The sequence below is a fragment of the Patagioenas fasciata genome, chromosome 5 (assembly GCF_037038585.1).
Source record: "Patagioenas fasciata isolate bPatFas1 chromosome 5, bPatFas1.hap1, whole genome shotgun sequence".
Lineage (NCBI taxonomy): Eukaryota > Metazoa > Chordata > Aves > Columbiformes > Columbidae > Patagioenas > Patagioenas fasciata.
This window is the reverse complement of record NC_092524.1, coordinates 19790573-19814386: the sequence shown is the minus strand read 5'-3', so window position 1 is coordinate 19814386 and position 23814 is coordinate 19790573. Positions and strand designations below refer to the sequence as shown.

General features: G+C 42.1%; 1 protein-coding gene across 13 annotated transcripts in view; it reads right to left on the bottom strand.

Annotated features, from left to right (window-relative positions):
- The window catches only part of C5H11orf24 (chromosome 5 C11orf24 homolog), a 29993-nt gene that overhangs the window by 5750 nt on the left and 429 nt on the right, over positions 1-23814 (bottom strand). For 6 of the 13 annotated variants that reach the window (XM_065839781.2, XM_065839782.2, XM_065839783.2 and 3 more), the window contains exon 2: positions 950-1188. In XM_065839781.2, the coding sequence (XP_065695853.2) occupies positions 950-1106 (157 nt within the window). In that variant the 5' untranslated portion in view covers positions 1107-1188. The other 7 variants (XM_065839778.2, XM_071809063.1, XM_065839779.2 and 4 more) reach the window with 5 other exon arrangements.

Here is a 23814-nt window from a genome sequence, read left to right as displayed (position 1 = left end):
ATCTAGAGACTTAAACCCATTGCATTAGACAACACACAGAGGTTAGTGTTACAACCCATACTATCAGTCCTAGAGAATTTTGCTGCTCTAATTATCATGTAATTAAAGTGTCAAACCATCTCACGATATTGGTACAACCGTTTTGTGATACGTTAGTTTGCTAACTACATATATCCTGGCCTCTGTTGCTGATATTCAAAGGTGATGCTGGAATAGCTAGACCAGCAACCATTCTGTTTTCTGAAGGGCACATCTGAGATGTGACTGTACTCGCAAAAGCAGTTCTTTTTGTGATAGTTGCACTACTTGTCCAAGCTAGTGATGTTATGTCAGCATGGATTTAAATTACATCTACAGAAGACAGCCTAACCACCTAAGGATGTTATCTTTCCACTTCTCCAAGCAATGTAGCGATGAAGACATCTCCCCCTTGGCCTGCAACTTAAAACTATAATACCTTAAAAAAACACCACTGTTCCTTTACTGACAGTTACAGAGATGTACATTTTCTGACATCTAAGCCTCAGGCCTCACATCTATAGTGAAAGAAAGCACAAAAGTAAATACACTTGGGGAAAATGGGAATGGAAAACGAGAGTAGTAAAGCTGATCTTAAAACCTAAAGCTAATCATGGAAAGAAAAAGACATTTAAGGTCTTGGGTTTAATACAGAACATAAAACCCGAAAAAATTTATGCTTTTGGGTTTAGTTTTGTGTGGTTTCCTGAAGATGAAATGGGTCACCTAATTCTAGGGTCTCAACTCCCTCTGCCCAACAAAGCTAACACTCAACTGAACTCACTCTGCACAAAACATGTTTGGAGACAGCAAGGTGAAAGGTATAAAAAAAGTGGCTCAAGTCAGCAACAGGGCAAAGCATGTACTCAGATAATCTCTGAACACTGACCACAGACTAACTGAAATTCCGGCAAAGAGACAAGGACCTCACCTGAAGCATCTGGGCTTTGACAAGCCTGCCTGCACTGCTTTTCAGTTGTCAGCCTGTTTATTCGCACTACATGGACTCCTCTCCCTTTCAGGACAGAAAATCTGTGTTCACATATACAGAAGGAAATCAGCAGGAAGAACACAATGGCAGTCCACATCTTCAGGGTTGGCCTCGCAGGGAGACTTCTCCTCCCAAAAGCAATTCTTTCTTATGTCACTTTTAGATCCACTGTAATATACCTACAAAAAAAAAAAAAAAAAGAGTACATCATAGAATCACAGAATCATTTTGGTTGGAAAAGTCTCTCAAGATCATTGAGTCCAGCCATTAACCTAACACTCTCACTAAACCATGTTCTTAAGAACCTCATCTGTGTATCTTCTAAATACCTCCAGGGATGATGACTCTATCACTTCCCTCAGCAGCCTGTTCCAATGCCTGACAAGCCTTTTCAGAAAGAATTTTTTCCTAATATGCAACCTAAACCTCCCCGGTACAATTTGAGGCCATTTCCTTTCATCCTATCACTTGCTACCTGGGAGAAGAGACCACACCCTCCATGCTACAACCTCCTTTCAGGTAGGTAGAGAGTGTGATAAGGTCTCCCTTGAGCCTCCTCTTCTCCAAGCTAAACAGCCTCAGTTCCCTCAGCTGCTCCTCATAAGACTTGTGCTCCAGGCCCCTCACCAGCTTCGTTGCCCTTCTCTGGACTCTCTCCAGTACCTCAATGTCTCTCTTGTTATGAGGGGTCCAAAACTGAACATTAGGAGAGTGTTCTACTAAACACACTCCTGTCAGTGAGAACAGAAAAAAAAAAAAAAAGAAAAAGAAAAAAAAGGTACAAATAGCAAGCACGTATCATTACAGAAAACATACAGGTAATGACACAGAGGCAGGAAGAGAAAATACCATTCCCAGAATCACAGAGAGGCTCTTTCTTTGGAAAGGATGATTTGCTCTTCTTCCATCCAGCCCCAATGGAGAACTGCTCAAGTCAAAAGCCACATGTACAAAGCCAAACTCAAAGCCCACAGGCATATGACAACATAGACATGACACCTTTTGGCTCATTCTGGGACCCTTAACATTGTTCCCAGCCTCAGCACAAGGGTTTGCACCTTCTTGAGCACTCTAATATGGGGAACTATAGTTCTGGCCCTGCCTTTACACCAAGTCGATCAAAGCCAGGCATCAACCTTAGTTGTTTCCTGCTTCGGTTTTCTTGCTCATTGCAAAAAGCTAAAAGAAATTTTGATTGAAAAAATTTGCGAAAGCCAATATTTCAAGCCTTCCAAGACATTATATAGGCACATCAGTTGCTACTAAAGAAGATTAATAGCCACAGTAAGCTATTTCACCACATAAGACAATAAATAGGCAATGTATTTTCTTCATTAGCAACGCACACATGAGACTGTCCCAATGGATGGGCTCTCATCCTTAAAGTCACTGGAGCAGGTTCTGTGGACTTCTGAGCAGATCATCAGCTTCTACCTGGATTTTCCCTCTTGTTTCCAAGACTTTTTAAAGCTTTATGTGAGCTTCCAAAAAGTTTAGCCTGAAACCAGACTAATTTTAAGCCTCTTCCTTAAGTAGTTTTTAAGAGCAACCATCTTCCTCATCACTGAAGCAAACTTTAGTCCTCATTCTGCAGGGATGAAGAGATGAAGAGAAATGGCATGGCCTTCAAAAACTGTTGAATTTCAACTTTATGTGACATCTCAGAGGTGTATGTGACAACTGCAGTTGAAGATGCAAAGGCAGTTCACAACACAGAAAGAAAAGCATGTGTGAATGGTATAAATAGCATGAGAAAAATATCCCACAGTCATGCCCTGAGCTCTTAACTCCAGTCCCACCTATGCTTGTCAATTTAAGAATCTGAGTAAGAGCCTTTTTTCTTCCAAGAAAGCCCAAGATAATACATATTAGCTTGGACTCCTGATTGCAACATTTTGATGCTTCATACCATTAAACTTTTGTTTCCAAATATTTCTCCTAGCTCTAAGTCCTGGAGCCCCAAACAGAGTAAAAGATTTGTAGCCTCAAAATCACCCTGCCTAAAAAGGGTGAAATATAAACAAAGCTTTGTGGAGGACATACAACCTACAAGTTCACATTGGACTATCAAAGACGAGGACAAAACTTGACAATAAAATACAGTGCCTCAAAGTCAGCATCCCATTTATTCTAGTAAAAGTAGCTATTTTGCCTGTTGAAAATAGATAGAACATTTCTACATCTTCCACTCTCCCAGAGAGAAGGGGAGACTGAAAGGACCAGACTGCAGGGTACTTACAATATTGACCTTAGCTTATGCACTCCTCTGCAACTTTCTCCCTGGAGTAAGTGTGCACAGCATCACGTTCATTTTTTGTGAGCAGGTTTCTCACTGCAGATAAATGTTCATGCTTGGGTCATCCCCCACTTGGCAGCTGGAAATACTTCTAAATCTGACCTGACAATAGAAGTCTTGACAGGGAGGGGCAGCTCTCCAGATCCATCTAGTTCTGCATATCAGAGACTGCGTCTGGTGTCCAGCCAGCATCAGCTTTGCCGAGGTCTCGTTCCCATCTTGCCTTGCACATGCAAAGCACAGACTGACTTTGCTCATTCCTTCTCATCACTTGCTCTTCCAAGTGCACCTTAGCAAGAGTTGAAAGAATCAGCACAGGAGACAAAATGATCTACGAAATACTCAGCTGCAGCACCCGCAACATGGTACGTGGGCATTGGCTGCAAAGGAAAGCAGCCCCATGTTTTCAGCAGGGAATTGGTAATATGAATTTGTATTATTCAGCCAAGATAATTTCAATACTTTTCCCACTGTTTTGAATTACAAGGCACTTCCACAAGTTTACCTTAACCTTTAGCACACTCTTGCTGTCAATCTTAGAATGTGCTGTAGTTTAATAATTGAAAAGTCCAGTTGACAAGACTGGGAACAAGGGCGAAAGCAAGGAAATATGTGAAATACGCTGTCCACAAGACATTTTCCTAGAGTAGACAGATCTTTATTGCTGATGGACAGTAAAAGTTTGCTTTAAACTCTCAGTCCTTCAACTCAGAGCAACCAACTTGTGTTCCCTCACAGACACTACAGATACTTCACCAAGAAACTCAAAGCACCATTTGGCAACCTGCACTCCACCACATTATGCAGAAATAAGTGCACTTTTTGCAGAGTTCACAGATCACAGGCAGAGATTCAGCAAGCAGTATCTGACTTACGGGAAAAAAAAAAAAAACACCCCCGCACACACAAAAACCACACCATTTTGACTAAATTTTACAATTTCATGAGAGTCCATCTTATGTTTGCTGTCCCTTTTCAAGGTAAAAGGTTTACAAGAAGCAATACTTCATAGCCTGAGAAGTGACCCTGAGAATGAACTGGCTGTACAATAATATATGGATTTATTGTTTTAAAGAAAATAATAAAGAATAACAACAATGAATACAAACACAGAGCACTGTCTTATTATATTTTTCCCCTACCTTTACTAATACCTTTGTAGTCGTACTAGTCAGCCCTCATCTTCCACCGCATTTTGGAAATGCAGATATAGCAGCATTGTATCTACACATAAATACTATAATTATTTTTATAGTTAAGATCTCAGTCTTTCAGGACAAATAAAATGACCTTAATTAATCTCAGCTGACCCTAGGAATACACGTATTTGTAAGATGAAATGTTGGTCACACTCAGTGTCTAGAAGCTATTGCATTAACACAGGTATCTGTTCTGTATGTACAGAGAAGCTTTGTATCCCCAACCACATTAACCCACCAGAATTCCTTCTCATCACAGCTGACTTGGGTCCCACCTGATTGCAACAGCTCCAGAGAAAAGCAAAATCCCAGTAAACGCCTCTGACCTCTTTGAAAGCACCTGGTAGCCTTTCTGGATTAGGCTGGCACTGTTTAGGGGGGATATGCTGAGTTCAGACATGAGACGTTTGTCTCCCCTTTCCTTTAAATTAATTTTAAGTGTTATTTAGCCAATTATAAAAATCCCTTTACAGATTGCATAGTCAGCATGTGAAGGAGACAAACACAATACACACATTTTAAGTACAGCAGACAAGCAAATAGCTCATTACCAAGCCCAGCAAGGGGATAACAAGATGTAGTCATACCTTAATGCAGTCCAGATAATGCTAGGGATGCTACATTAAATATCAGAACCTCCAGCTGTGTGTGGGTTTTTTTGTTTGTTTTGTTTTTTGTTTGTTTGTTTGTTTTGTTTTGTTTTTGTTTTCTGCCTCTTTCACATTAGCACAATCCCATACCTCCAGAACAGGAGTTACAATTACTTGCAGATCACTGTTCCTGAGTCAACAACAGCCTTTTATAATTAAAAGCAATAAGCGTTATTTCTGCCTTCCCATCACAATTCTAGCCAGTCCCACACAGCTCCATTTGTATTCAGAGACCCCACTGAGCACCCGCCCCACTCACCTACTGCCCAGAAAAGCACCAGCTACAGATTCTCCAGATTGTGTTGCTCCTCAGACAAAACCATCCTCTGGCTGTCGGAAACAACATGAAGGAAGAGATGAACACTACTGTTCCCACCAGAAATAATTTTGAGAAGTCAGTGCAAAATTCACTCTTTGAGCACTACCTTCTCCATCTGTAGAGCAACCCCAAGGAAATTAAACGTCAAACCAAACCACAAAAGACAGAAACAAAGAAAATCTGGCAAAGGACTACACTCTGAAAAGTGCAACATTTACTTCTACCATCTGTGGCTGTAACTCAGCAGGGAACAACCATGCTGGAAAATCAGAATAACCTTGAGTCAACAACTGAATGACTGATAACTTTGCTATATACAAACACGTCCAAAGTGCATTGTTAGCTGGGTTTCAGAAACATTTCTCCCTTCTAATTTATCACCCTGTGCTCAAGCCAAGGAATTTGTGGGTGGGGGGGGGAGGGGAACCAACCTTCAAAGTATTTTTTCAAACAACACTGATTGGGGTGATGTCGCAGAGTAAAGCCTTTGGAATATAAACCCCTTGACTTCATGCCCTCCTAGCCAGCCTCAGTTGCTTCTAGTTAAGCAGAAGAAAAAAACATGGAAAGAGGGAATGCATGTGTTAGAGATCACAGGTACAAAGTGAGCACAGTAAATCGTCTAGGGCAATACATGCTCCTTTGAGCTGTCAGTGAAAAGCGAGCAGACACTGCCTCAAACTTCATATTTAGAAGAATGCATGTGCTAGGCATGAAATAATGTCCAAGAGCTGCAAAGAAATCTTCTATCCCCAGTATAACAGCAAAGCACAGAAAACAAGGGCGAAATACCTTTTGCAGACAATAAAGCCACTCTCCCATCAAATTGAGAAGACAAAAGGCCTGGTTTCAACTTAAAATTGCTGCTAAACAATTCTCATGTTGTCAGCTCTCAGAACAAGTGCTGTATTTCACTCTCTCAAAAACAGAATTAAACCACATTTTGCTAAGGGAAACAAGCACATCTCATTTTGTGAATTGAAGCTGGAATGCAGGAGGCAGGAAATTTGTGCTGCAATCTTGAAAGCCATTTGGCTTCCCAAACTTATCTCCAAGACTGAAGTTGCACATGTGGATAGGTCTAGAGACAGAAAGAGCAGCACCAAGGCACATGAGGATGACCCACTGTCAGCTAAGCATGACCAGATGAAGTTATATCATTCTCTGAACAGCACCTTTAGAGGCATTAAGTTCCTTTGGCTCCGGAAGAAAGTTAATGTCAAGTTACAAAGCTGTTTCTACAAAATGTCACACGCTATCAACAATGAAGGATGAACAGAACAAAGGTTGTGAAACAGTAGCATTAGAGATTACAGGGGAGGAAATACATTACTAGGTCCCTGGTCTGGACACAGTTCCTTTGACTTCCCAAGATGCCCACACAACATGAAGCACTTCCACTTCCATAAAAAACCCAGGATACAATGGTAAAAAGTCCATTTACTGCCTCAATACAGGCTCTCCATGCCCCCATTATTTCCAGCAATAATAAAATGCTCCTCTGGGAGGATGACTGAGGTGGGACATGAACAGTTCCACACTTTCAGAGGGAGTTTTGAAGGAAAACATGCCTAGAAATCACTGAACCTTATCTCATGGATACATCAACCAGGCTAGGACTGAGATCAACAAAATGGATCTGGTAATCACCTGAAGCTGACATGAGGCCAGCACAGCATTCAAGGCTGATCTGCTGCAACAGCAGGATGTGATTTGGAGAAGAAACGTTGCCAGCTCAGGTCTGGAAGAACATCACCTACATTCCTTCTCCTACCACACAGCTTCCTCAGAGCTTAACACAGCACAGCTGGCCATGTATTACAGGAGAGCTGGCACATCCCTCCACATTCACAGGCACACTGCTCTCTACAGCAGGCAGAATAGGGTATTGGACAGACATTGGTTTGGTCTGCTGCTGTCTTTTCTGATATTTCTCCTGACACGTGTCCACAGAAAAAAAGATTTTAAAGAATCCTGCAAAGCCAAAAAATTCCACATAGACTGCATGACACTGGCATCTGTTAGCAGCCTGATATGCAACATTAGGCAGTCATTAAGTTATATGTCATCTCCTCCCCTAAATATGAACCACTTCCTTCAGTTTGTAGTGTAGTTCCCATCTATAGCTGAATCTCCCATCATCTGCTAGTGAGCAGATACGCTGCTGTATCATCTGGAAGACTCATATGGAAATGGTGTTTTTAAAAGAAGTTTGCAGCTGCTGAAGTATTTCTCCAGCTGCCACATATTACTTTCTGCAAGAAAATCCTTCCTCCTTCTCTTAAGTGGCAAAACATAATGGATCAGGACTTTCAAGATGTTCTGCATGAACATAACAAACACCTTACAGCCTCTTTCAGTGAGGTGGAATGCCAAGTTTTCCTAAGAAACTCTGTGATCACACTTGGATCTGGCTGACGCATGAAACTTTCACAACTATAAAGCACTTCAGGATCCATGCTGACAAAGGCATGTTATGCTACATGTGGCCAAGGCTGTGCAAATCTCAAAAGGAGCAGCATCTCCACAAGGTCAACACCACCACACTCCCATAAAAGGAATGGAAAGCCATTTCCATGCAAGAGGTGGATTTCTTGCAGTCTCTGAACAGCAGGCCTCATTCACACAGACAAAGTGCTATATCCTTCAGCTTAAAGATTTTCAGCAACTTGCTCAATCTTCCTTTCCCTACCAGGAAACCAGAGAGGAAGGAGGTTTTAGTGGTTAGAGGCCATATCCGACAATGACACAACTCGAGCTCAGGCTCCTTTCCCCCTTCCAGCTTCCTGCAGAAGTGATAGAGTGCTACAGATTCACAATCTTGGGCACGTTTAGCCACAGTGGTTTATATGGGTGGGTCTTTTAGATTAGTTTTCTTTTGGATATTCATCTTTACCCATGTCCAACATTCTGTGCCTCTGTTTCCCACCTGTATTCCTTTCTCAGGCCACAAGGCAGACAGCTTATGCATTTGTTACACCACTAATAAGGACAGCCCACACTGGGACCATTGAGGCTCTGTGGAACCTCATTTTGCTTCTGAGAAAAAAAAAAAGGTAAAGTCTAAAACCCCCAAACCACCATCATCCACCCAGCATCCTTTCTCATCAACATCAGTGCCATGTTCTATAGCTCAGATGGTGAGAAGTACTACTCAATGGGACACTTTTCATGTGAGAAATGACCAGGCAGTTATTTCATTTATGAAATTGTGGCTTGGTTTGGAATATCTGAAATAATTCAGTTTTAATAGAAAGAAAAATGAAGTGCCAAAGGCTAACTGCATAAAGTTATGACTGGACAATAAATCTATTAACAAAAATACCTCCAAGCAAAAAAATGTGCACCATGGCCAGACACAACCTTCCCTAGTCTGATTTGCACCTGAAGTAGCCAGTAAATTTTCAGACATGCTTTTGTCTCATGGAACAGGAGATTAAATGCAGGGTATTTCCTACCACATGTTTCAAATTAAACAGCTTTCAGCAAGATCCTCAATGTAATCATCCCAGTGGGTTCTCACATGAACTCTGCAGCCATCAAGCTAATACAGAGCAAAAGAGATCAAGAAGGCAATCTCATGATTTTGCTTTTTCTAAGTACCTGCAGAAGCAGGTACTCTGCAGCTTGGGTGCTTCATGCTTGCCAAAAGATGCCATTAGAAGCTAGAACCTGCACAGTGTATATACACAGGAATAAATTATGTCTGAGTTGCTATTAAATTCAAAGCTGCTAAGTCTGGAGCTAAGAGAGACTTTAAACAAGTAGCAACTTCAGCCTGAAGGTACAATTAACCAAGTATTACTTTTGGAGCAAATAAAACTGCCAAGATGTTGAAGTCTGGTCACCCACCCACCTCCTGTTCTGCAGAATTTTACCTCAGTCAGCAATTTCCCAGCAATATAGGTCAAGTTAAGATTCACTGAAGTTGATAGCTTCAATGTTATCTTTCACTCCAGATATTTTTGAGAAATCATTATCCTTTTCTACAGGTTCATCTGTAATACTAATTTTAGGCATGTAGAAACAGAGGACACATCTCCATCCAATACACAAGGTTCTACAACTTTCCTCAGGAATTTAGGTCTGTGCATGGTTTTCAGCAAGGTTGCAGTGATGGCACCTGGTATTACAAAAGCATCAGGCAATAATGTGGAGAGCTCAGAAACAGATAAGAAAGTTCAGACAGTGTGGAAACAGCCAAAACATGGTACCAGTGCAACAACCGAAGGGGAATATCTGCTCAATGCTAAAAAACTGGACAGAAGGAAAGCATTTTTGGCTATATCTCCTTCCTGTGAGGCTTCCTGCGAGGAAATAGGATCTTTGTGCATATCCTGAAATATGGAGAATTAAAAAAAAAAAAAAAAAAAATTATATATAAAATCAAAAGATACATACCTCCACCTCCCATCATCCTCATGAGCAACATAACTAGCAACACTCCTAGATTATCAGAGGTCTCTTCTTTTTAAGCTAACAACTCTGGTTAAAAACCAAGGTAGCTTTATATGGAAAGTCTGCCAGGTGAGATGCAGCAAAAAGACGTTGCGGCTTATCACAACACGATGCTGGGGTGCTTTTCAACATGTGTGCTAGCACAAATCAAAAGATTCTTCCCAGACTGTTCAAACCAGGAAGACATTTATAGCAACAGCAAATGAAGGTTGCTGGCACATGCCTCCCTGCTTTGTGATTCTGACAGCTTAAAAGATGTGGAAAACACAGGACAGGGTGTGTAGGGAAGCTCAACCAAGTCTGTTTTTTCCAAATGAAGAGAGGATCAAACGCAGTAGTAGCTCTCCTCATCCTTGGTGGTCTTCCCTGTGGTAGGTTCTTCATAGCCAGTAAGCCTTCAAGTCATGCACCAACCTGAATTTAAACCTATGGGTCATCAAAACCTAGAGGAAAAACATCCTTCCCTCTCCTTACTCTCATGGATGTCCAAGGCAGCTTCAGCCCAGCTCTTGGATCTTGTCTCCTCCATGGCACCAGGGCAGCAGCTGTGCTCCCCTACCTTGTTCTAGGTTCTCTCTTTTCAGTTTCAGAGGAACTCATTTAAGTTTTGAGTCCTGGTGCTCATGAATAGGTCAAAGTAAAATAAGCTTGGCTTGAACTCCTCAAAGCTTTCGCAGTATAAATATCTTTGTACAAAGAACCCCTTATTCATGGAAGAGGGACTGCAGAGGTAATAGCAGGTTCTTCTGAACGGCTCTGAACTCAATATGGAAGGTCTGTCTATCTATATCTGCCTGCTGCTGACACTGCTAATGGTGACTCCAAAACTATTCCCTGGGCATCAACAGACAGTCAGCAGAGCAGCTCTCTGAAAGAGATTACAACTCCCACAAATATCAGCTTAAATTACAACAAAGACATGGAAGTGAAAATCCATGTTTTCCTATAAGCTCTCTCATGTTCTGCATTTCACCAGAAAGATGGGGTCCAAGTACAGGTGTTTTCTGAAGCACTCTTGAATGCCCCCATGCTTATCTCAGGCTTCAATTTTTGCCCAGCGGTACAGCAACAGAACACGGGGAAGAAAAAAAAAAAAAAATCTCTCTCTCAACTTGTAACACCAAACTAGAAAAAAAGCAGGAGGTTTTTCTTACTCCTCCAGAAGCTGTGACCTAAAAGCAGCAGCAGACTGAATCCATTAGAAATTTCTGGCTGCTGATTTTATGCCAAAGATGCTCTGATCACATAACAAGAGGAACAGTAAACTAGAAAAGACAAAATACCAGTAAGATCAGCCCACCCTGGTCTGAAAATGAGGTCAGCATACACTAATCATCTAGGTCAAGAGACTGCCTGAGAGAAGCTGTTCAAGCACTGACAACAAAAACAAGTGTGGCTTTCATATGTTTGTCCTTCAAGCAGTAACTCTTGCTGCTCACTTTGATATGTTGAATGGTGTTTTGAAGACTTCTGCTTCAATGTAACCTAATACAAACCTGTCTGAAAACATCAGATTGCAGTGGAACACCATTACAGGTCAGGAATCAACAGGTGGAAAAGGCTATGACTGAATGAAACCAGATACAAAACGAAAGACAGGCCAAGAATTAAATAGCTCACACCTGAATTAACATGCACATCCTGCCTACCAAAACCCACCTTTTGCTCCAAATCCAGTTTACTGCTAAAGCCTCTGCAAGCCTGGAATGAGAAAAGGCTACAAATGCGGAAGAATTAGGATGCAGGTGGCCAGCACCAAGGTACAACACTTCTTCAGTCTCATCTTTAAAGCAAGATTAGGATCCTCAGAAGCAGACATCAGACAAACAAGTTCAACTTGGAGGCTGGAGGGTCCCATTGGCTGGTTGTAGGGGCGTCCACCCACAAACCCACCCCTGCCCTCTCAACTGCTCTTGTTCCTGTTAGAGACTGTTCAATTACTCACAAAGCAGCAGTAAATCACACCAGTAAACTGCATCGGTTTAGAGCCAGGCACACAAGGTGAACTGCCACCAATTCTGCTTTCCTAGAAAGCTGCAATTTGTAGTAAATCAAGAATGACCCATAAGCAGCAGAGTCATCCATACAGAGGGACAGAAATCTCTGAGTGACATAATGCATGCTCTGGCATAGCCATCAACTACCACCAAGTGTATTTGCTTCTTAAAATCATCCAGAAACCTCAAAGTTTCCAAAGGAGATTAGAGAAAACTCCAGAGATATCTTTTAAGTGACTGCATGGGTCAGAGAACCAGCAGTCTCCTCTTCAGGTTCCCTCTCTATTCTGGGTCCAGTACCTTAAAACTGAACATGACCTTCTATGGTATGAAATACCCCTTTGGCTAGTTCTGTGTCAGCTGTCTTGGCTGTGTCATCCCCCCAGCTACCTGTGGACATTAACCCTATCTCAGCCAACCCAGCAAAAAGAAAAGAACAAGCACCTTCTCAGGACCTGAGAGAGAAGGGTCCTTTGCAGAAGGATGTGGTTATCACATTAAGAAACTGGAAGAGCAACTCCCCAAGTTGTTTCTTGTACATCTAATGCCAATGCTCGATTTAGGAGGCAGAGAAAGTTAGTTCCCCTAGCCTTAAAGCATGGTTGGGCACAAAGTGCCTTGGCAAGGCAATATGAAGGAAGATCAATGCCAGGTTTTCACCTTCTTTAACAACCAGTGGGCATCAGGCTTCAGCAATACGAAGCCAAAAACTTTCAAACATAAACACACACACAAAATGAATATTTCCACTGGATGTTGGGCAACAACCCTCAGCTCTCCTCTGTAATTCCAAAGTTGCTTTTTTGGTTGTTTGGGGGTTGTTTTGTTTTTTCTTTTGTGTGTGTGCTTACTTGGTGGGTTTGGGCTGGGTTTTTTGAGGGGGTGATTTGTTCTGGGGGGTTTTTTGTTTGTTTTTACAAACTCTGAAGCACCTTTTTAAAAGAGGTACTTTGGCTTTTCACACAGAAATGTCTTTAGGCTTATAAAGCAAAAGCCAAAAAGCAAATCTCAACCTAGCAAGGGTTAAGTCTTACAAATTCTGTCACAGTACTAAAAAAACGTTCATTTGCTTTCGATGGAGAAAAGACTCGGCACACTCCACTTTATGGAAGAATTAGCTTCAGTCAGGGCACTGTGACAGTACCTCTATCAGACCAGAAGCTGTGACTGAGTTGCATTGTCTAATTATCTAGCACAGTTAACCTGCACCTAAAGCTAGCAAGAAGCTTTAGTCATGATGAACAGAACATTTGCACAACCTGTTCTTGGCTACAGAACATTTATGTATCTAGCAAAGACCTGAGATAACCTGAAAACACACCTCTAAGCCTGACAACGTTTTATCAGGCATCTTTTCACGAGCAGGAAGTACATAGATTATCATAATGCCAGTAACCATGAGGACTTTAGAAGGCAGAGTGCAGATAATATGCAGGTGAACCACCATGGAGAAGAATGGTTCTCCAACAGAAGAGGCTCTGCTGCAGCTCCAGGGTCCCAGTTCAGAGCAATGATGCCAAACAGGGACCATGAGCTTCAGCAGAGCAAGAAGACACCGCCACCCCACCAACTGTATCTCAAACAATGCAAGCACCCACAGGAATGCTTAACAAGGCTATTATAACAGCTCACACTTCAAACTCACTAATTTTTTTGAGAGCCTAGCTGTAACTGAACAGTCAAGTACTTTCAGCGTTCTGTGGAAGGATCTTCAAAATTTCAGTTCGCAAGTGTGGAGAAATTAAAGGTTTCCTCTGCCCTAGAAAGCAGAGCATTTCTACTTCCACCAGCTTCCCAATAAAATCCAGCTTCTGTCTCACATTCAGCTTCTGGGGCATCTTAGCCATACTACCTGAGGGCACTTTCACTTCACTTGGAGCATGTATTTTGTGCTGGGTCAGCCAAGATACGGTTAATGTCCACAGGAAGCTGAGGGATGACACAGCCAGGACAGCTGACCCAAAACTCCCAAAGGGGAATTCCAGGTCATGCTCAGTTATAAAAGGGGGACCGGCTCTGGGGAGCCTCTCTCTTTCTTACTGCTGGGGTGCGGGGCAGTCCTGGATGCTCTTGGTTCTCTCTGGACCACATGGTAGGGTACTATTGTGTTTTGAAAGTAAGCTGCTGTCCAGGACAGCAAGGGCGGACAGGAAAGGGTAGGTTTTGGTGCAGGCTGCAGTCAGAGTTCATCATTGCTGCTTTGGAGAAACTGGTTGCCCACAAAAGATGAACAGCAATACCAGGATTATCACTTGGTGAGAGACTGCACTGTGAATCCCTTGCTTTCCCCTTTTTTTTCCTGTTCCATTAAACTGTTCTTATCTCAGCCCACCAGCTTTGCCTTTTGTTTCCTGATTCTCCTCCCCATCCCACCAGGGGCAGGGAAGGGATGAACGAGCAGCACGTGGTTGTACTTGCTGGTTGGGACTAAACTACAACATATTTTAACTCCCAAAGGAACCCCTGCAGGTGTAATCTTACAGATTTCAATATGGTTCTGCAAGTAAATTTATCCCAAGACATGCAATAAACTAGGTGCTCATTTAGCTCAAGGGTTTGGAGCTGTCAGTCAACTCCCAGTGGACAGCTTGGCCACCCCACAGTTTACACTACATCTGTTACCACATTTAGAGACATTAAAGACCAAGTGAAGAACATACCACCCAGAAAGAATTGCTTGCTAATATTGGCAAAATATGCAGAGGGAAAGGAAAAAAAAAAAAAAAAAGCATCAGCCAAACCCCACAAAATCCCAAACCTCACCAGTGTTTTCTGTTCATATTTTATTCTAAAAACTCTCATTCAGATATTCCTTATAAGGATGTGTCATCAGCACCAGAAATCCACTTCTGTTACAGCTGTTTATTCACTGTATTAATTTCATCACATCAACACATATCCAGCTTCTAGGCATTATGAAGTTTTCGAAGCCTCAAAATCCTTGCTCTCTTTGCAATGGGACAGAAAAGCAACAAAAGGGAATCTATGAACACACTAGATCCAGCCAAAAGCTGTCTGCTAAACAGAAAACAAACCCAGCTTCCATCCTTTTGCTTTTCAAGTCAGCTGGTAACAAAAGCCATCTGCATTAGAGCTCCATCCAGGTCATGTACTTCTCAAACTCAAGCAGCAAGTGTCCCTGAAGAACGTTACTAGCTGTTTCCATGCCATCCTCTCTGCCTTAGGCAGCAATTCTTCAAATTGGCAAAGCATGTGTTCAACTTTATATGTGAAAGTAAATCTAGGAGAACCAGTGTAACCTGCAACCTGCATAGAATTAAATCATGTAACCACTGGCAGGCTCATGACATTGCATTCCCCTGCTGGCTTCACTGCCAAAAATGTGCCCGCTAGAGTCAGACATAGCCCAATTACCATCAGTGATGCATTTCAGCCACAGCACATGCCTATCCCAGCCATCTCAGAGATGGTCACTGCAGGAAGACCACATGGGTCCTGGCATATCTACAAGGCAAATATAAACTGTTGGCCATCCCTCAAAAAACACCATCATAGATGAAGACATAATTGTTCTTGGTGTCAATTATCTTGCTTCATGGCTTCAGACTCAACTTAGTTTCCATATCTAAAATTTTTGAGGCTATTTGTTACATATGAATTTGTATAAAGGTTTTGGGTAAGGGACCACTTCAAAGTTCTAAAGAAAACTAAAATGTTGTCGGCTACAAAGAAAGGCTGGTAACTGAACAGAATAGGAAACAAAGAGCAGAAAGAAGCCAAAGGTTTTCATGAGGACAAGTGGCCCCTAGTGAAGTTCCACAGATCTGTGCTGGGGCTATGCTATTCAACACACACAAGATTTGAAGAGGAAGGGAATAGTGGCATGATACGGGCTTTCAACTGAACTACCAGACAATCTCATGATACCAAGTGTCAGAGGATGATATCTCTCCAACACTACTGAACATTGCTGAAGACAATACTGTACTAGACAGAACTCTGCTTCTACCTCATGGAGATAATCTCAGGCACTTAAGGTCCGCTAACGTGGTGCAATAAGATGACTGGTGAACAAGTTTACAGCTCTTATTGACTGAATGCCCACTGCATGGTTTTTAATTAAGTCCCAGAAGTAGTGGTGTGGACATCCAGTTCAGATGACAAAGGCCAGAAGCTCCTCTAGAGACATGGGAACCTACACACCATGCAAACTAAATTTATTTTGTACCAAGTATCACACAGTATCACAGTATCACAGTATGTTTGGGATTGGAAGGGACCTCAAAAGATCATCTAGTCCAATCCCCCTGCTGGAGCAGGAACGCCTAGGTGAGGTCGCACAGGAATGTGTCCAGGCGGGCTTTGAATGTCGCCAGGGAAGGAGACTCCACAACCTCCCTGGGCAGCCTGTTCCAGTGCTCTGTTACCCTCACTGAGAAGAAGTTCTTTCTCAAATTTAAGTGGAACCTCTTGTGTTCCAGCTTGATCCCATTGCCCCTTGTCCTATCATTGTTTGCCACTGAGAAGAGCCTGACTCCATCCTCGTGGCACTCACCCTTTATATATTTATATATATATTTATAAACATTAATAAGGTCACCCCTCAGTCTCCTCTTCTCCAAACTAAAGAGCCCCAGTACCTTGGTCAGAGTTATTAATTCCAGATAGACATTAAAAAAGCTCTGTGTGAAATTTTCACAGAATCACAGAATGGCTGAGGTTGGAAGGGAACTCTGGAGGTCATCTGGTTCAAACCTCCTGCTCAAGCAGGGCCACCTATGGCCAATTGCCCTGGACCACATCCTTTTGAGTATCTCTAAGCATGGAGACTCCACAAACTTCCTCAGTAATCTGTGCCAGGGTTCAGTCAACTTCACAGTGAGAAAGTGTTACCTGATGCTCAGAGGGAACCTCCAATATTCCTGTTTGCGCCTATTGCTGCTGGCCCTGTCACTGTGCACGACTGAAAAGAACACCCTCCCTTCAGGTATATACATTGATTAGATTTCCCTGAGCCTTCTCTTTTCCAGGCTGAGCAGTCCCAGATCTCCCAGCTTTTCCTCACAGGAGAGTTTCCCAAAACAGAAGTCACAACACCAATTCAAGAACAGAAGCCTCTACAAATGCAGATGTGAAGGACAGTTCATATGGACTACACTAATGGCTATGTGATATGGCTTAGGTCACTGTCAGGAAGAACTGTCACCTTCAAAGGCATAAGCTATACTTCACTATCAGGTGAGAGGTGGTCTTGAGCCACAGCACTTACACTTCTTGTTCCTAAAGGAGCTCTGCATAGCAGTACCACATTGAGAGAACACTGGAGCTGCTGCTCTTGCAAACTAGGCCATTTCCAAGCATGGAAAGCATCTGAGATGCATCAGGCTTAGTAGCTCTGCATCAGCGTAAGCAAATATTGTAAAGACACTACACCATCTGTATCACAAAACAAGGAAGATACCATGACTATTCCAAAGACCTCGCTATAAAAAGGAACTGGAAAGATTAAGTATGTTTTACACATTTTGTAAAGCTCTAGATAATCAGGATTCATTAACAAAAACAACTAATGACAAAGAACATTTGAGGAGGGAACAAGTTTTCACACTCAGAAATGAGTGAATGAGGTATTTTCCAAACAATTTTTTTTAAATGAAACCCAGGTACAGAACATCTTATTTTAAAGGAGGAAAGCACATTGCTCCTTTTTTAAGCATCATTAGGTCAAAAAGTGGCAGAAATCCACATGAAGGTTCATAGAAGCTGCTGTGAAATCCTAGTGACAATATCATCTTTTCAGAACAGTTAGGATACGAACAGCTTTGGAAAAGGGAAGAAATGATAACTTAAAAGAAAACTGGTCTTCGCAGAAAAAAAACCCTTGATCAGCACAGCTGAGAAAGGCAGGAAAAAAAAGCATTTGTAGCAATACTTACTGTTTAATTTAACAATTAAAACTAGCACTCATTTACTGCAGGTAAAGACCTAGGGAGTAAATGCTCTTTGTGTGGACATGGAGAATTTCAACATGCCAGTGGGTTTTTCTCACCTGTCAGAAACTCCTGTCCTTAACTCCCTTAATAAGCCAACCTGTGGGAATGGCAGGACATATGGCTCCAGCCAGGCACATGATAAAGGAAGATCAGTACTAACATGACCATCTGGACAGTCAAAGAAGAATTAATACTAACATGGCAGAGTATTAGTTTGAAAGAGCAGGGCAAAGGTAAATAGAACAACCTTCCTTTATCTTACAGGGTAGAAAAACAGGTGTGAGAAGACTAAGCCATTTGTGTATAGCTATAGGAGGAACCGGTCAGAGCTGGAAAAGAAAACAATCTCTTGAAATCCAGCTTAGTGCATGAGCTACAAGACAGTGTACTTTTCCTATGAAAGCATATATTTAGTTAGAGTGCCATCAACAGCATCTCAGGAACATCCAGAAATACCTGCTCTGAGGTTTGTCTTTTCTGAAGGAGACATGGAAGAAGAGTTTTCCTTTAACAAAAGCCACATACAAATCAAAAGTAGTCAATAGTAAGATTCAGGGGATTACATATATTGATAAATGAGGAAGTAAAGAGGTAGCACAAACACATGAAGTAGCCTCCTCTCCAATTAATGGCTTGCTTGCTCTTAAGTGGATCCCAAATATTTCCCTTCGATCAGTTTGCATTCATAACACTTCTATCTTTATTCTCTGTTCTTCAGTTTATTCCCAGTTCGTGAATAGGGACGAATTTTGCCATCACCCATCCGTACATGCTCAGTTCATGCTGACTTATACACAATTTCCTTCTACTAATGGACTTGTTTCACAGCAGTTTCCAAATCCGTCCATAGGGATCAAAAGAAAAAAATAATAATTTTGACTGCAGAAACTTACCAGGCAAACTCTTGTAACTGTTTTCTTTCTGTCAGAATTATTGTGCCGTTAGGTGAAGCAAAAGCCAATAAAAGCCTGGATACAGCAGGACAAAAGCTGAAAGCATAGAAGAAAAAACAAAAAACAACCAAAAAAAGCACAAAACAAAACAAAAACCAAACAAACAAAAAAACCCAACCGTGTAAAACATAACTGTATGCAACCAGAGAGACACTTCTCTGAGATTGTCAAAGCATTTTCACAAAGAGACGGAAGAGTGGGAAGGTTTATCCTGCTTTTTAATACAGAGAAGTCAAACAAAGAAAGGCAGAGAAGACGACTTAGGAAAAGAACGTATTTAATGCTATTAAAATTAGTGGGATTTCATCCTGGTTTCCATACACGAGTTGTATTGGGAGTTTAACTTAAGTGGATTTAAACCCAGGTTTAGTTAAAGTGCTGCAAAGTCCCCCCAGGCCAAACAAATATCCAACACAAATATACACACAAAATTCTATGTAAATTTCATCAAATCACTTTTTTCTTCCCCCCCTTTTTAAAAATAAAATAAGTCTAAAACCAGTGCATTTTCTCTGTGTTCAAATGTTTTGCTGAACTATTGTGTAAGCAGTTCTCCATGCCTGGCACCAAGTCAGCTGGAGCTCAGGGAAGGTAACCCCAGTGCCCTCTTGGACAGTCAGAGGCATAAGGGTCATCACTAGCAGAAGCAGTGATGGTTGTGAAGAGGACTTGTTGAATATCTCAATAAATTAAAAAAATAGCCCTTGTACACAGCCAACTTCCCCTTCCCTCTCTGTGCATTTAGCAAATAACAGAGGTTACTGGGGGCTTGGACACTCTGTAGCCACATTTTCATAGCACAACTTAGTTGTCCTTTAGGGGCACAGCTCAAATGAGACTCCCTAAGTAAAGGTGACAGGAGCTGTAGTAACATACAGAGATAATCCAGGCATGCAACTACAACTTGCACCTACTGTGCAGGCCTGACTTCCTACTCAACAAGAGGACCCAGCTGGTTCCTCAAGCAGGTGCAAGATGCACAGATGGACAGAAGGTCCTGCCGCATGCATTGGGGGACAGTACAGCTGACTGCAAATAAACAAGTACCCATATTTCTGGCTCTCTACCCTCCATTCCTTTCTTCATACCCCACTGTCCTACAAGAAGAAAACAAGCAAGCACCCAAAGCACTTTCCAAATGGTTGACAAGTTATCACGTGATCTGAGAGGAAAGGACATGATGGAAAATCCAGGCTCACACACTATCACTCCAGAGATCTCATATTGTGCGAAGTGTATTTGAAGACTAGCTCTCCTACCATGGTGATGCAGTCATTGGTGACCATATTTCAGTTCCATCCTGTCCAACAACACTGCTAAGCACCCACTCACTGCAGTAATAAACCCACCTCTCAGCACTGAAACCCAAGATCTGATCCACAAGACCAAGTCCACAACAGCAAAGAAAAACAAAGCCAGCAAAGGTAAGTGAAGACTGCCCGACATTTTGGCACCTACACTGATCGACACTCAAAACTGCCCAGAGGAAACCTTGTTTCAGTGATAATCACAATAACAGCACAACAGAGCCATTAGCAGAGCTAAGTGCAGGGTTTCCACAAATATTTCTAAAGAACCAAAGCAACAAGGAAGCCAGACAGCACAATAGCAAGCAGCTAAGTGCTGCTCTACATACCAGCAAGGCAAACATGTGGTTCCACTGGGCCTTAAACATCACTTCTGCAGTTCTTGCCACTTGCTTTTGTTGGATAAGATGTTCACAGGAACATGCATCTGTGTCCATGCCGGCACTCCTTCAAGAAGGGGGTCCCCATACCATGCTGGAAATATGCTGTCCTTTCATGGATGAATTTCTGTACCACAGGCATGCTGGGTGCCTTACCTGCATGGTAACCTCCTTGGGACTGCCCTCAGTCAAAAGCTGGGGGAGCTGTGAACAACATTTCCAAAGTGCACAACCAGCTCCGGCTAGCTCTCATTTTCAGCATTGTTATTGTCCCTGCAGCACAAGCAGCATCTTTACACCCCAGCTGCCAACTCACAAGCCCCACTGACTCCTCCAAGCCTAAGTTGTAGAAAGGGAACCACAACTTCAGTCTAAGGGAACAGAATTGGCAGGAGGAATGAACACATTAAGTACTTGCTACAATCCAGAGTCAAAAGATTCAATCACAGTTTACTTCACAGGACTTCTTGGCTTCCCATTAAAAAAAGTCTACAGCCATTTGTGAGTCCTTCCCAGACCCAGAGGGCCTGGGTATCATTGACAGGTGGGGTATGATGAAGGGTTACACCTGTGGGACAGGCTGGAAGCCATGAAGGGAAGCAACCTTACTGAGCCAGAGCACACAGTGTCAGATGGCATCCAGCAACAGTGCGCACAGTAAGGGATATTGTCCTCCCAGTCCTTTTAAGGGTAGGAAGAAAAAAGTCACAAAGATCATCTGTTTTGGCTCCTGGTGCAGCAGAAGCCATGAAGTGTCATCCAGCAGTTACTGTGCTGGAGCAGGAGGTGAGACATATGTACTTTGTACCAGCTCTGTGTTTGCAGGGATGAACATCTCATTCAGAAAGGCATCTGATCCCAATTTAAACACTTCAAAGGGCAAATGCCCAGCTGGTGTGGACTGCCGTTGCTCTACAAGGGAGCTGTAGCAATGCACAGCAGCTAAGGACCTACACCCTTCCTCCAGCTTTCCCAGGGCATAATTGCTCTTGCTATTAGAACTCTGTATCAAACACAAAGCTAAAATTAGAGAGCAAGGATAAACCTAAAAGAGATGTTGGTAGTGCCTGAACATGCTTATATGCAGGGTCCAGTGATGCAAGCAGAAACAGGTCAGAGCAGATGGATCTGAGCATGGCTGTTCAGAACAGACATGCAGGCAATGTAGAAATCTCCATATGGAGACAGGGCTGCAAGGAAATGCATGTGCATGTCACCCAGCCATTCATGTGATTGCTCTGAGCCATAAGCTCAGCATCGTTCAGAACAAGCATGTGCTGCAATACACCTGGTTTGTGGGTATGCAGCAGAGCAACAAGCTCATTCCTCCTACATCCAGGTATCCATCATTTTTCACTGCAAACTTGCTAGCATGAGCTCTTCCTTGACCAGCTTTACATTGATTTCAGTTTATAAAATGGTGTTCAAGCATAGATGATGATACAAAGAACAGGTGCTTCGTTATCACTGTGTCAAAACATAGTGACATATCAGCAGAACTGTACACTAAAAGTTTCATGGATAAAAATTTTATGCATGCGTTAAAAAAAAAAAAAAAAGACACACAACAGAGAGAGGCAAGAAACTCAAACAAATGAATTCTTCGAAGTTTCTTCAAGCAAAGCTTTGGACATTTCCAGCATGCACTGCTTTAAACAAACATTTCCATTTCTTAACGTCCCTGTGACATTGTCCCTTGAAAGCTTAGTCACTCATACAAACAAAAAGGCAGCTACTGCATTTAAAAGCAGCTACATCATTTAACCCTGTAATCCAGCATATGCAGCCAGACATTTTAAATGCATTATCAGGCCTTCAGCATGGATGTTTTTCATCACTGAAGCTTGAAATTTCACTTGCAAATTACTCTCATCACCTCTGAAAAGTCTGTGCCAGGAGACATCACTTAGAAGGCAGAGGCTGCAGACTGCATGGATGTACCAAATAGAATTTCAAGACCAGATATGAAGTTTGTTTTCTAGCACGTGGTTTTATAAATTCAGCAGGTAACTTGCAATTAAAACAAACAGATGTCTGAATCAACCTGTTAAGAGGCACGTAGTCTGGAATTTCGCCCGAGAAAAATATTAAAACAATACACATGTGTATGCATAAATTATATATATATATATATACTAGATACATAAACTATATATATTTATCTCTCTAAACTAGAACCAAGCAGCAAACAGCAAGCACGCTAATGTACTACAGATGTGAAAGCTAATAAAAATGGATGGATTCCTTCTAAACAATCCATTACAATGTAGTGGACTGCTGTAACATATATAGTAGTGAATGATTAAGGTAGATAAGTAAAATTAATACAGAAATACATGCAGTTCTGAGGGAGAAACATTGCATCAACATGCATTTTACAGCCTAGTTTTTAAAGCTACTGATCAGCCACAAACCCTCTGAGGTCTAAAGGGCACCAAAGGCTAACGATCAGTGAGTTCACCTCACTCAGCAAGGCTGCAACTTAGCTCAAGGCAGGGAGGATTGGTATTTCTATGGGTTTGTGCTTCCAGCAAGCAGTCAGTTAACTCACTTTATCAGGAAACAGGAGTGCTGTTGCATGACCAATCCTAGCAGAGATTCAGCCAGCTAACATGTAGGACATTAAGGTACCTTACTTGACAAGATCCTGAGACATGGTTTTTCTTTACCAACCCTAGAAGACAAAGTTTGGGACACAGCAGAAAGAAAAGTTAAGGGATTCACTAAATCCACCAGAACAATATCCACTGTGGTAGGATTTCCCCACAGAATGCTGTATGTGACACTTCAGTAAAAGAACAGTGTTCTTCCCACCATTTACCGGATTCCAGCTCATACCTTGCTAACATTGGCCAGGATAGAGTTAAACCTACTGACAATTTTTAGTTAAGGTACAATAAGATGAAAAATAGTTCAGTATGATACAACATAAAGCAGAATTGCATTTACAAAGGTACTCTCAATCATACACACTCAACATTATTTATTCAAACAAAAGATATTTTTACATATCTGTGATGCCATGCCAAAGGGTGGTCTGCTACAGATACCATAGGGCCTAAAAATATTACATTTCAGGCAGTGAACTAGTCGCTGAGTCAATCTGTACTCTTTCCCGCAACAAAACTGAGTTTCCTCCACTCCTACCTCCCCAAGAACAAAACCAGCTATGAGCAAACACACATTGCTGTCAGGGGAGCAACGGGGGAGTGCAAAGCCATCACTTTCACGCTTGTTAATAGAGACGTTGAAACTTGTTTGCAACTTTTGTGGCAGTTTATCGGAACGGCTG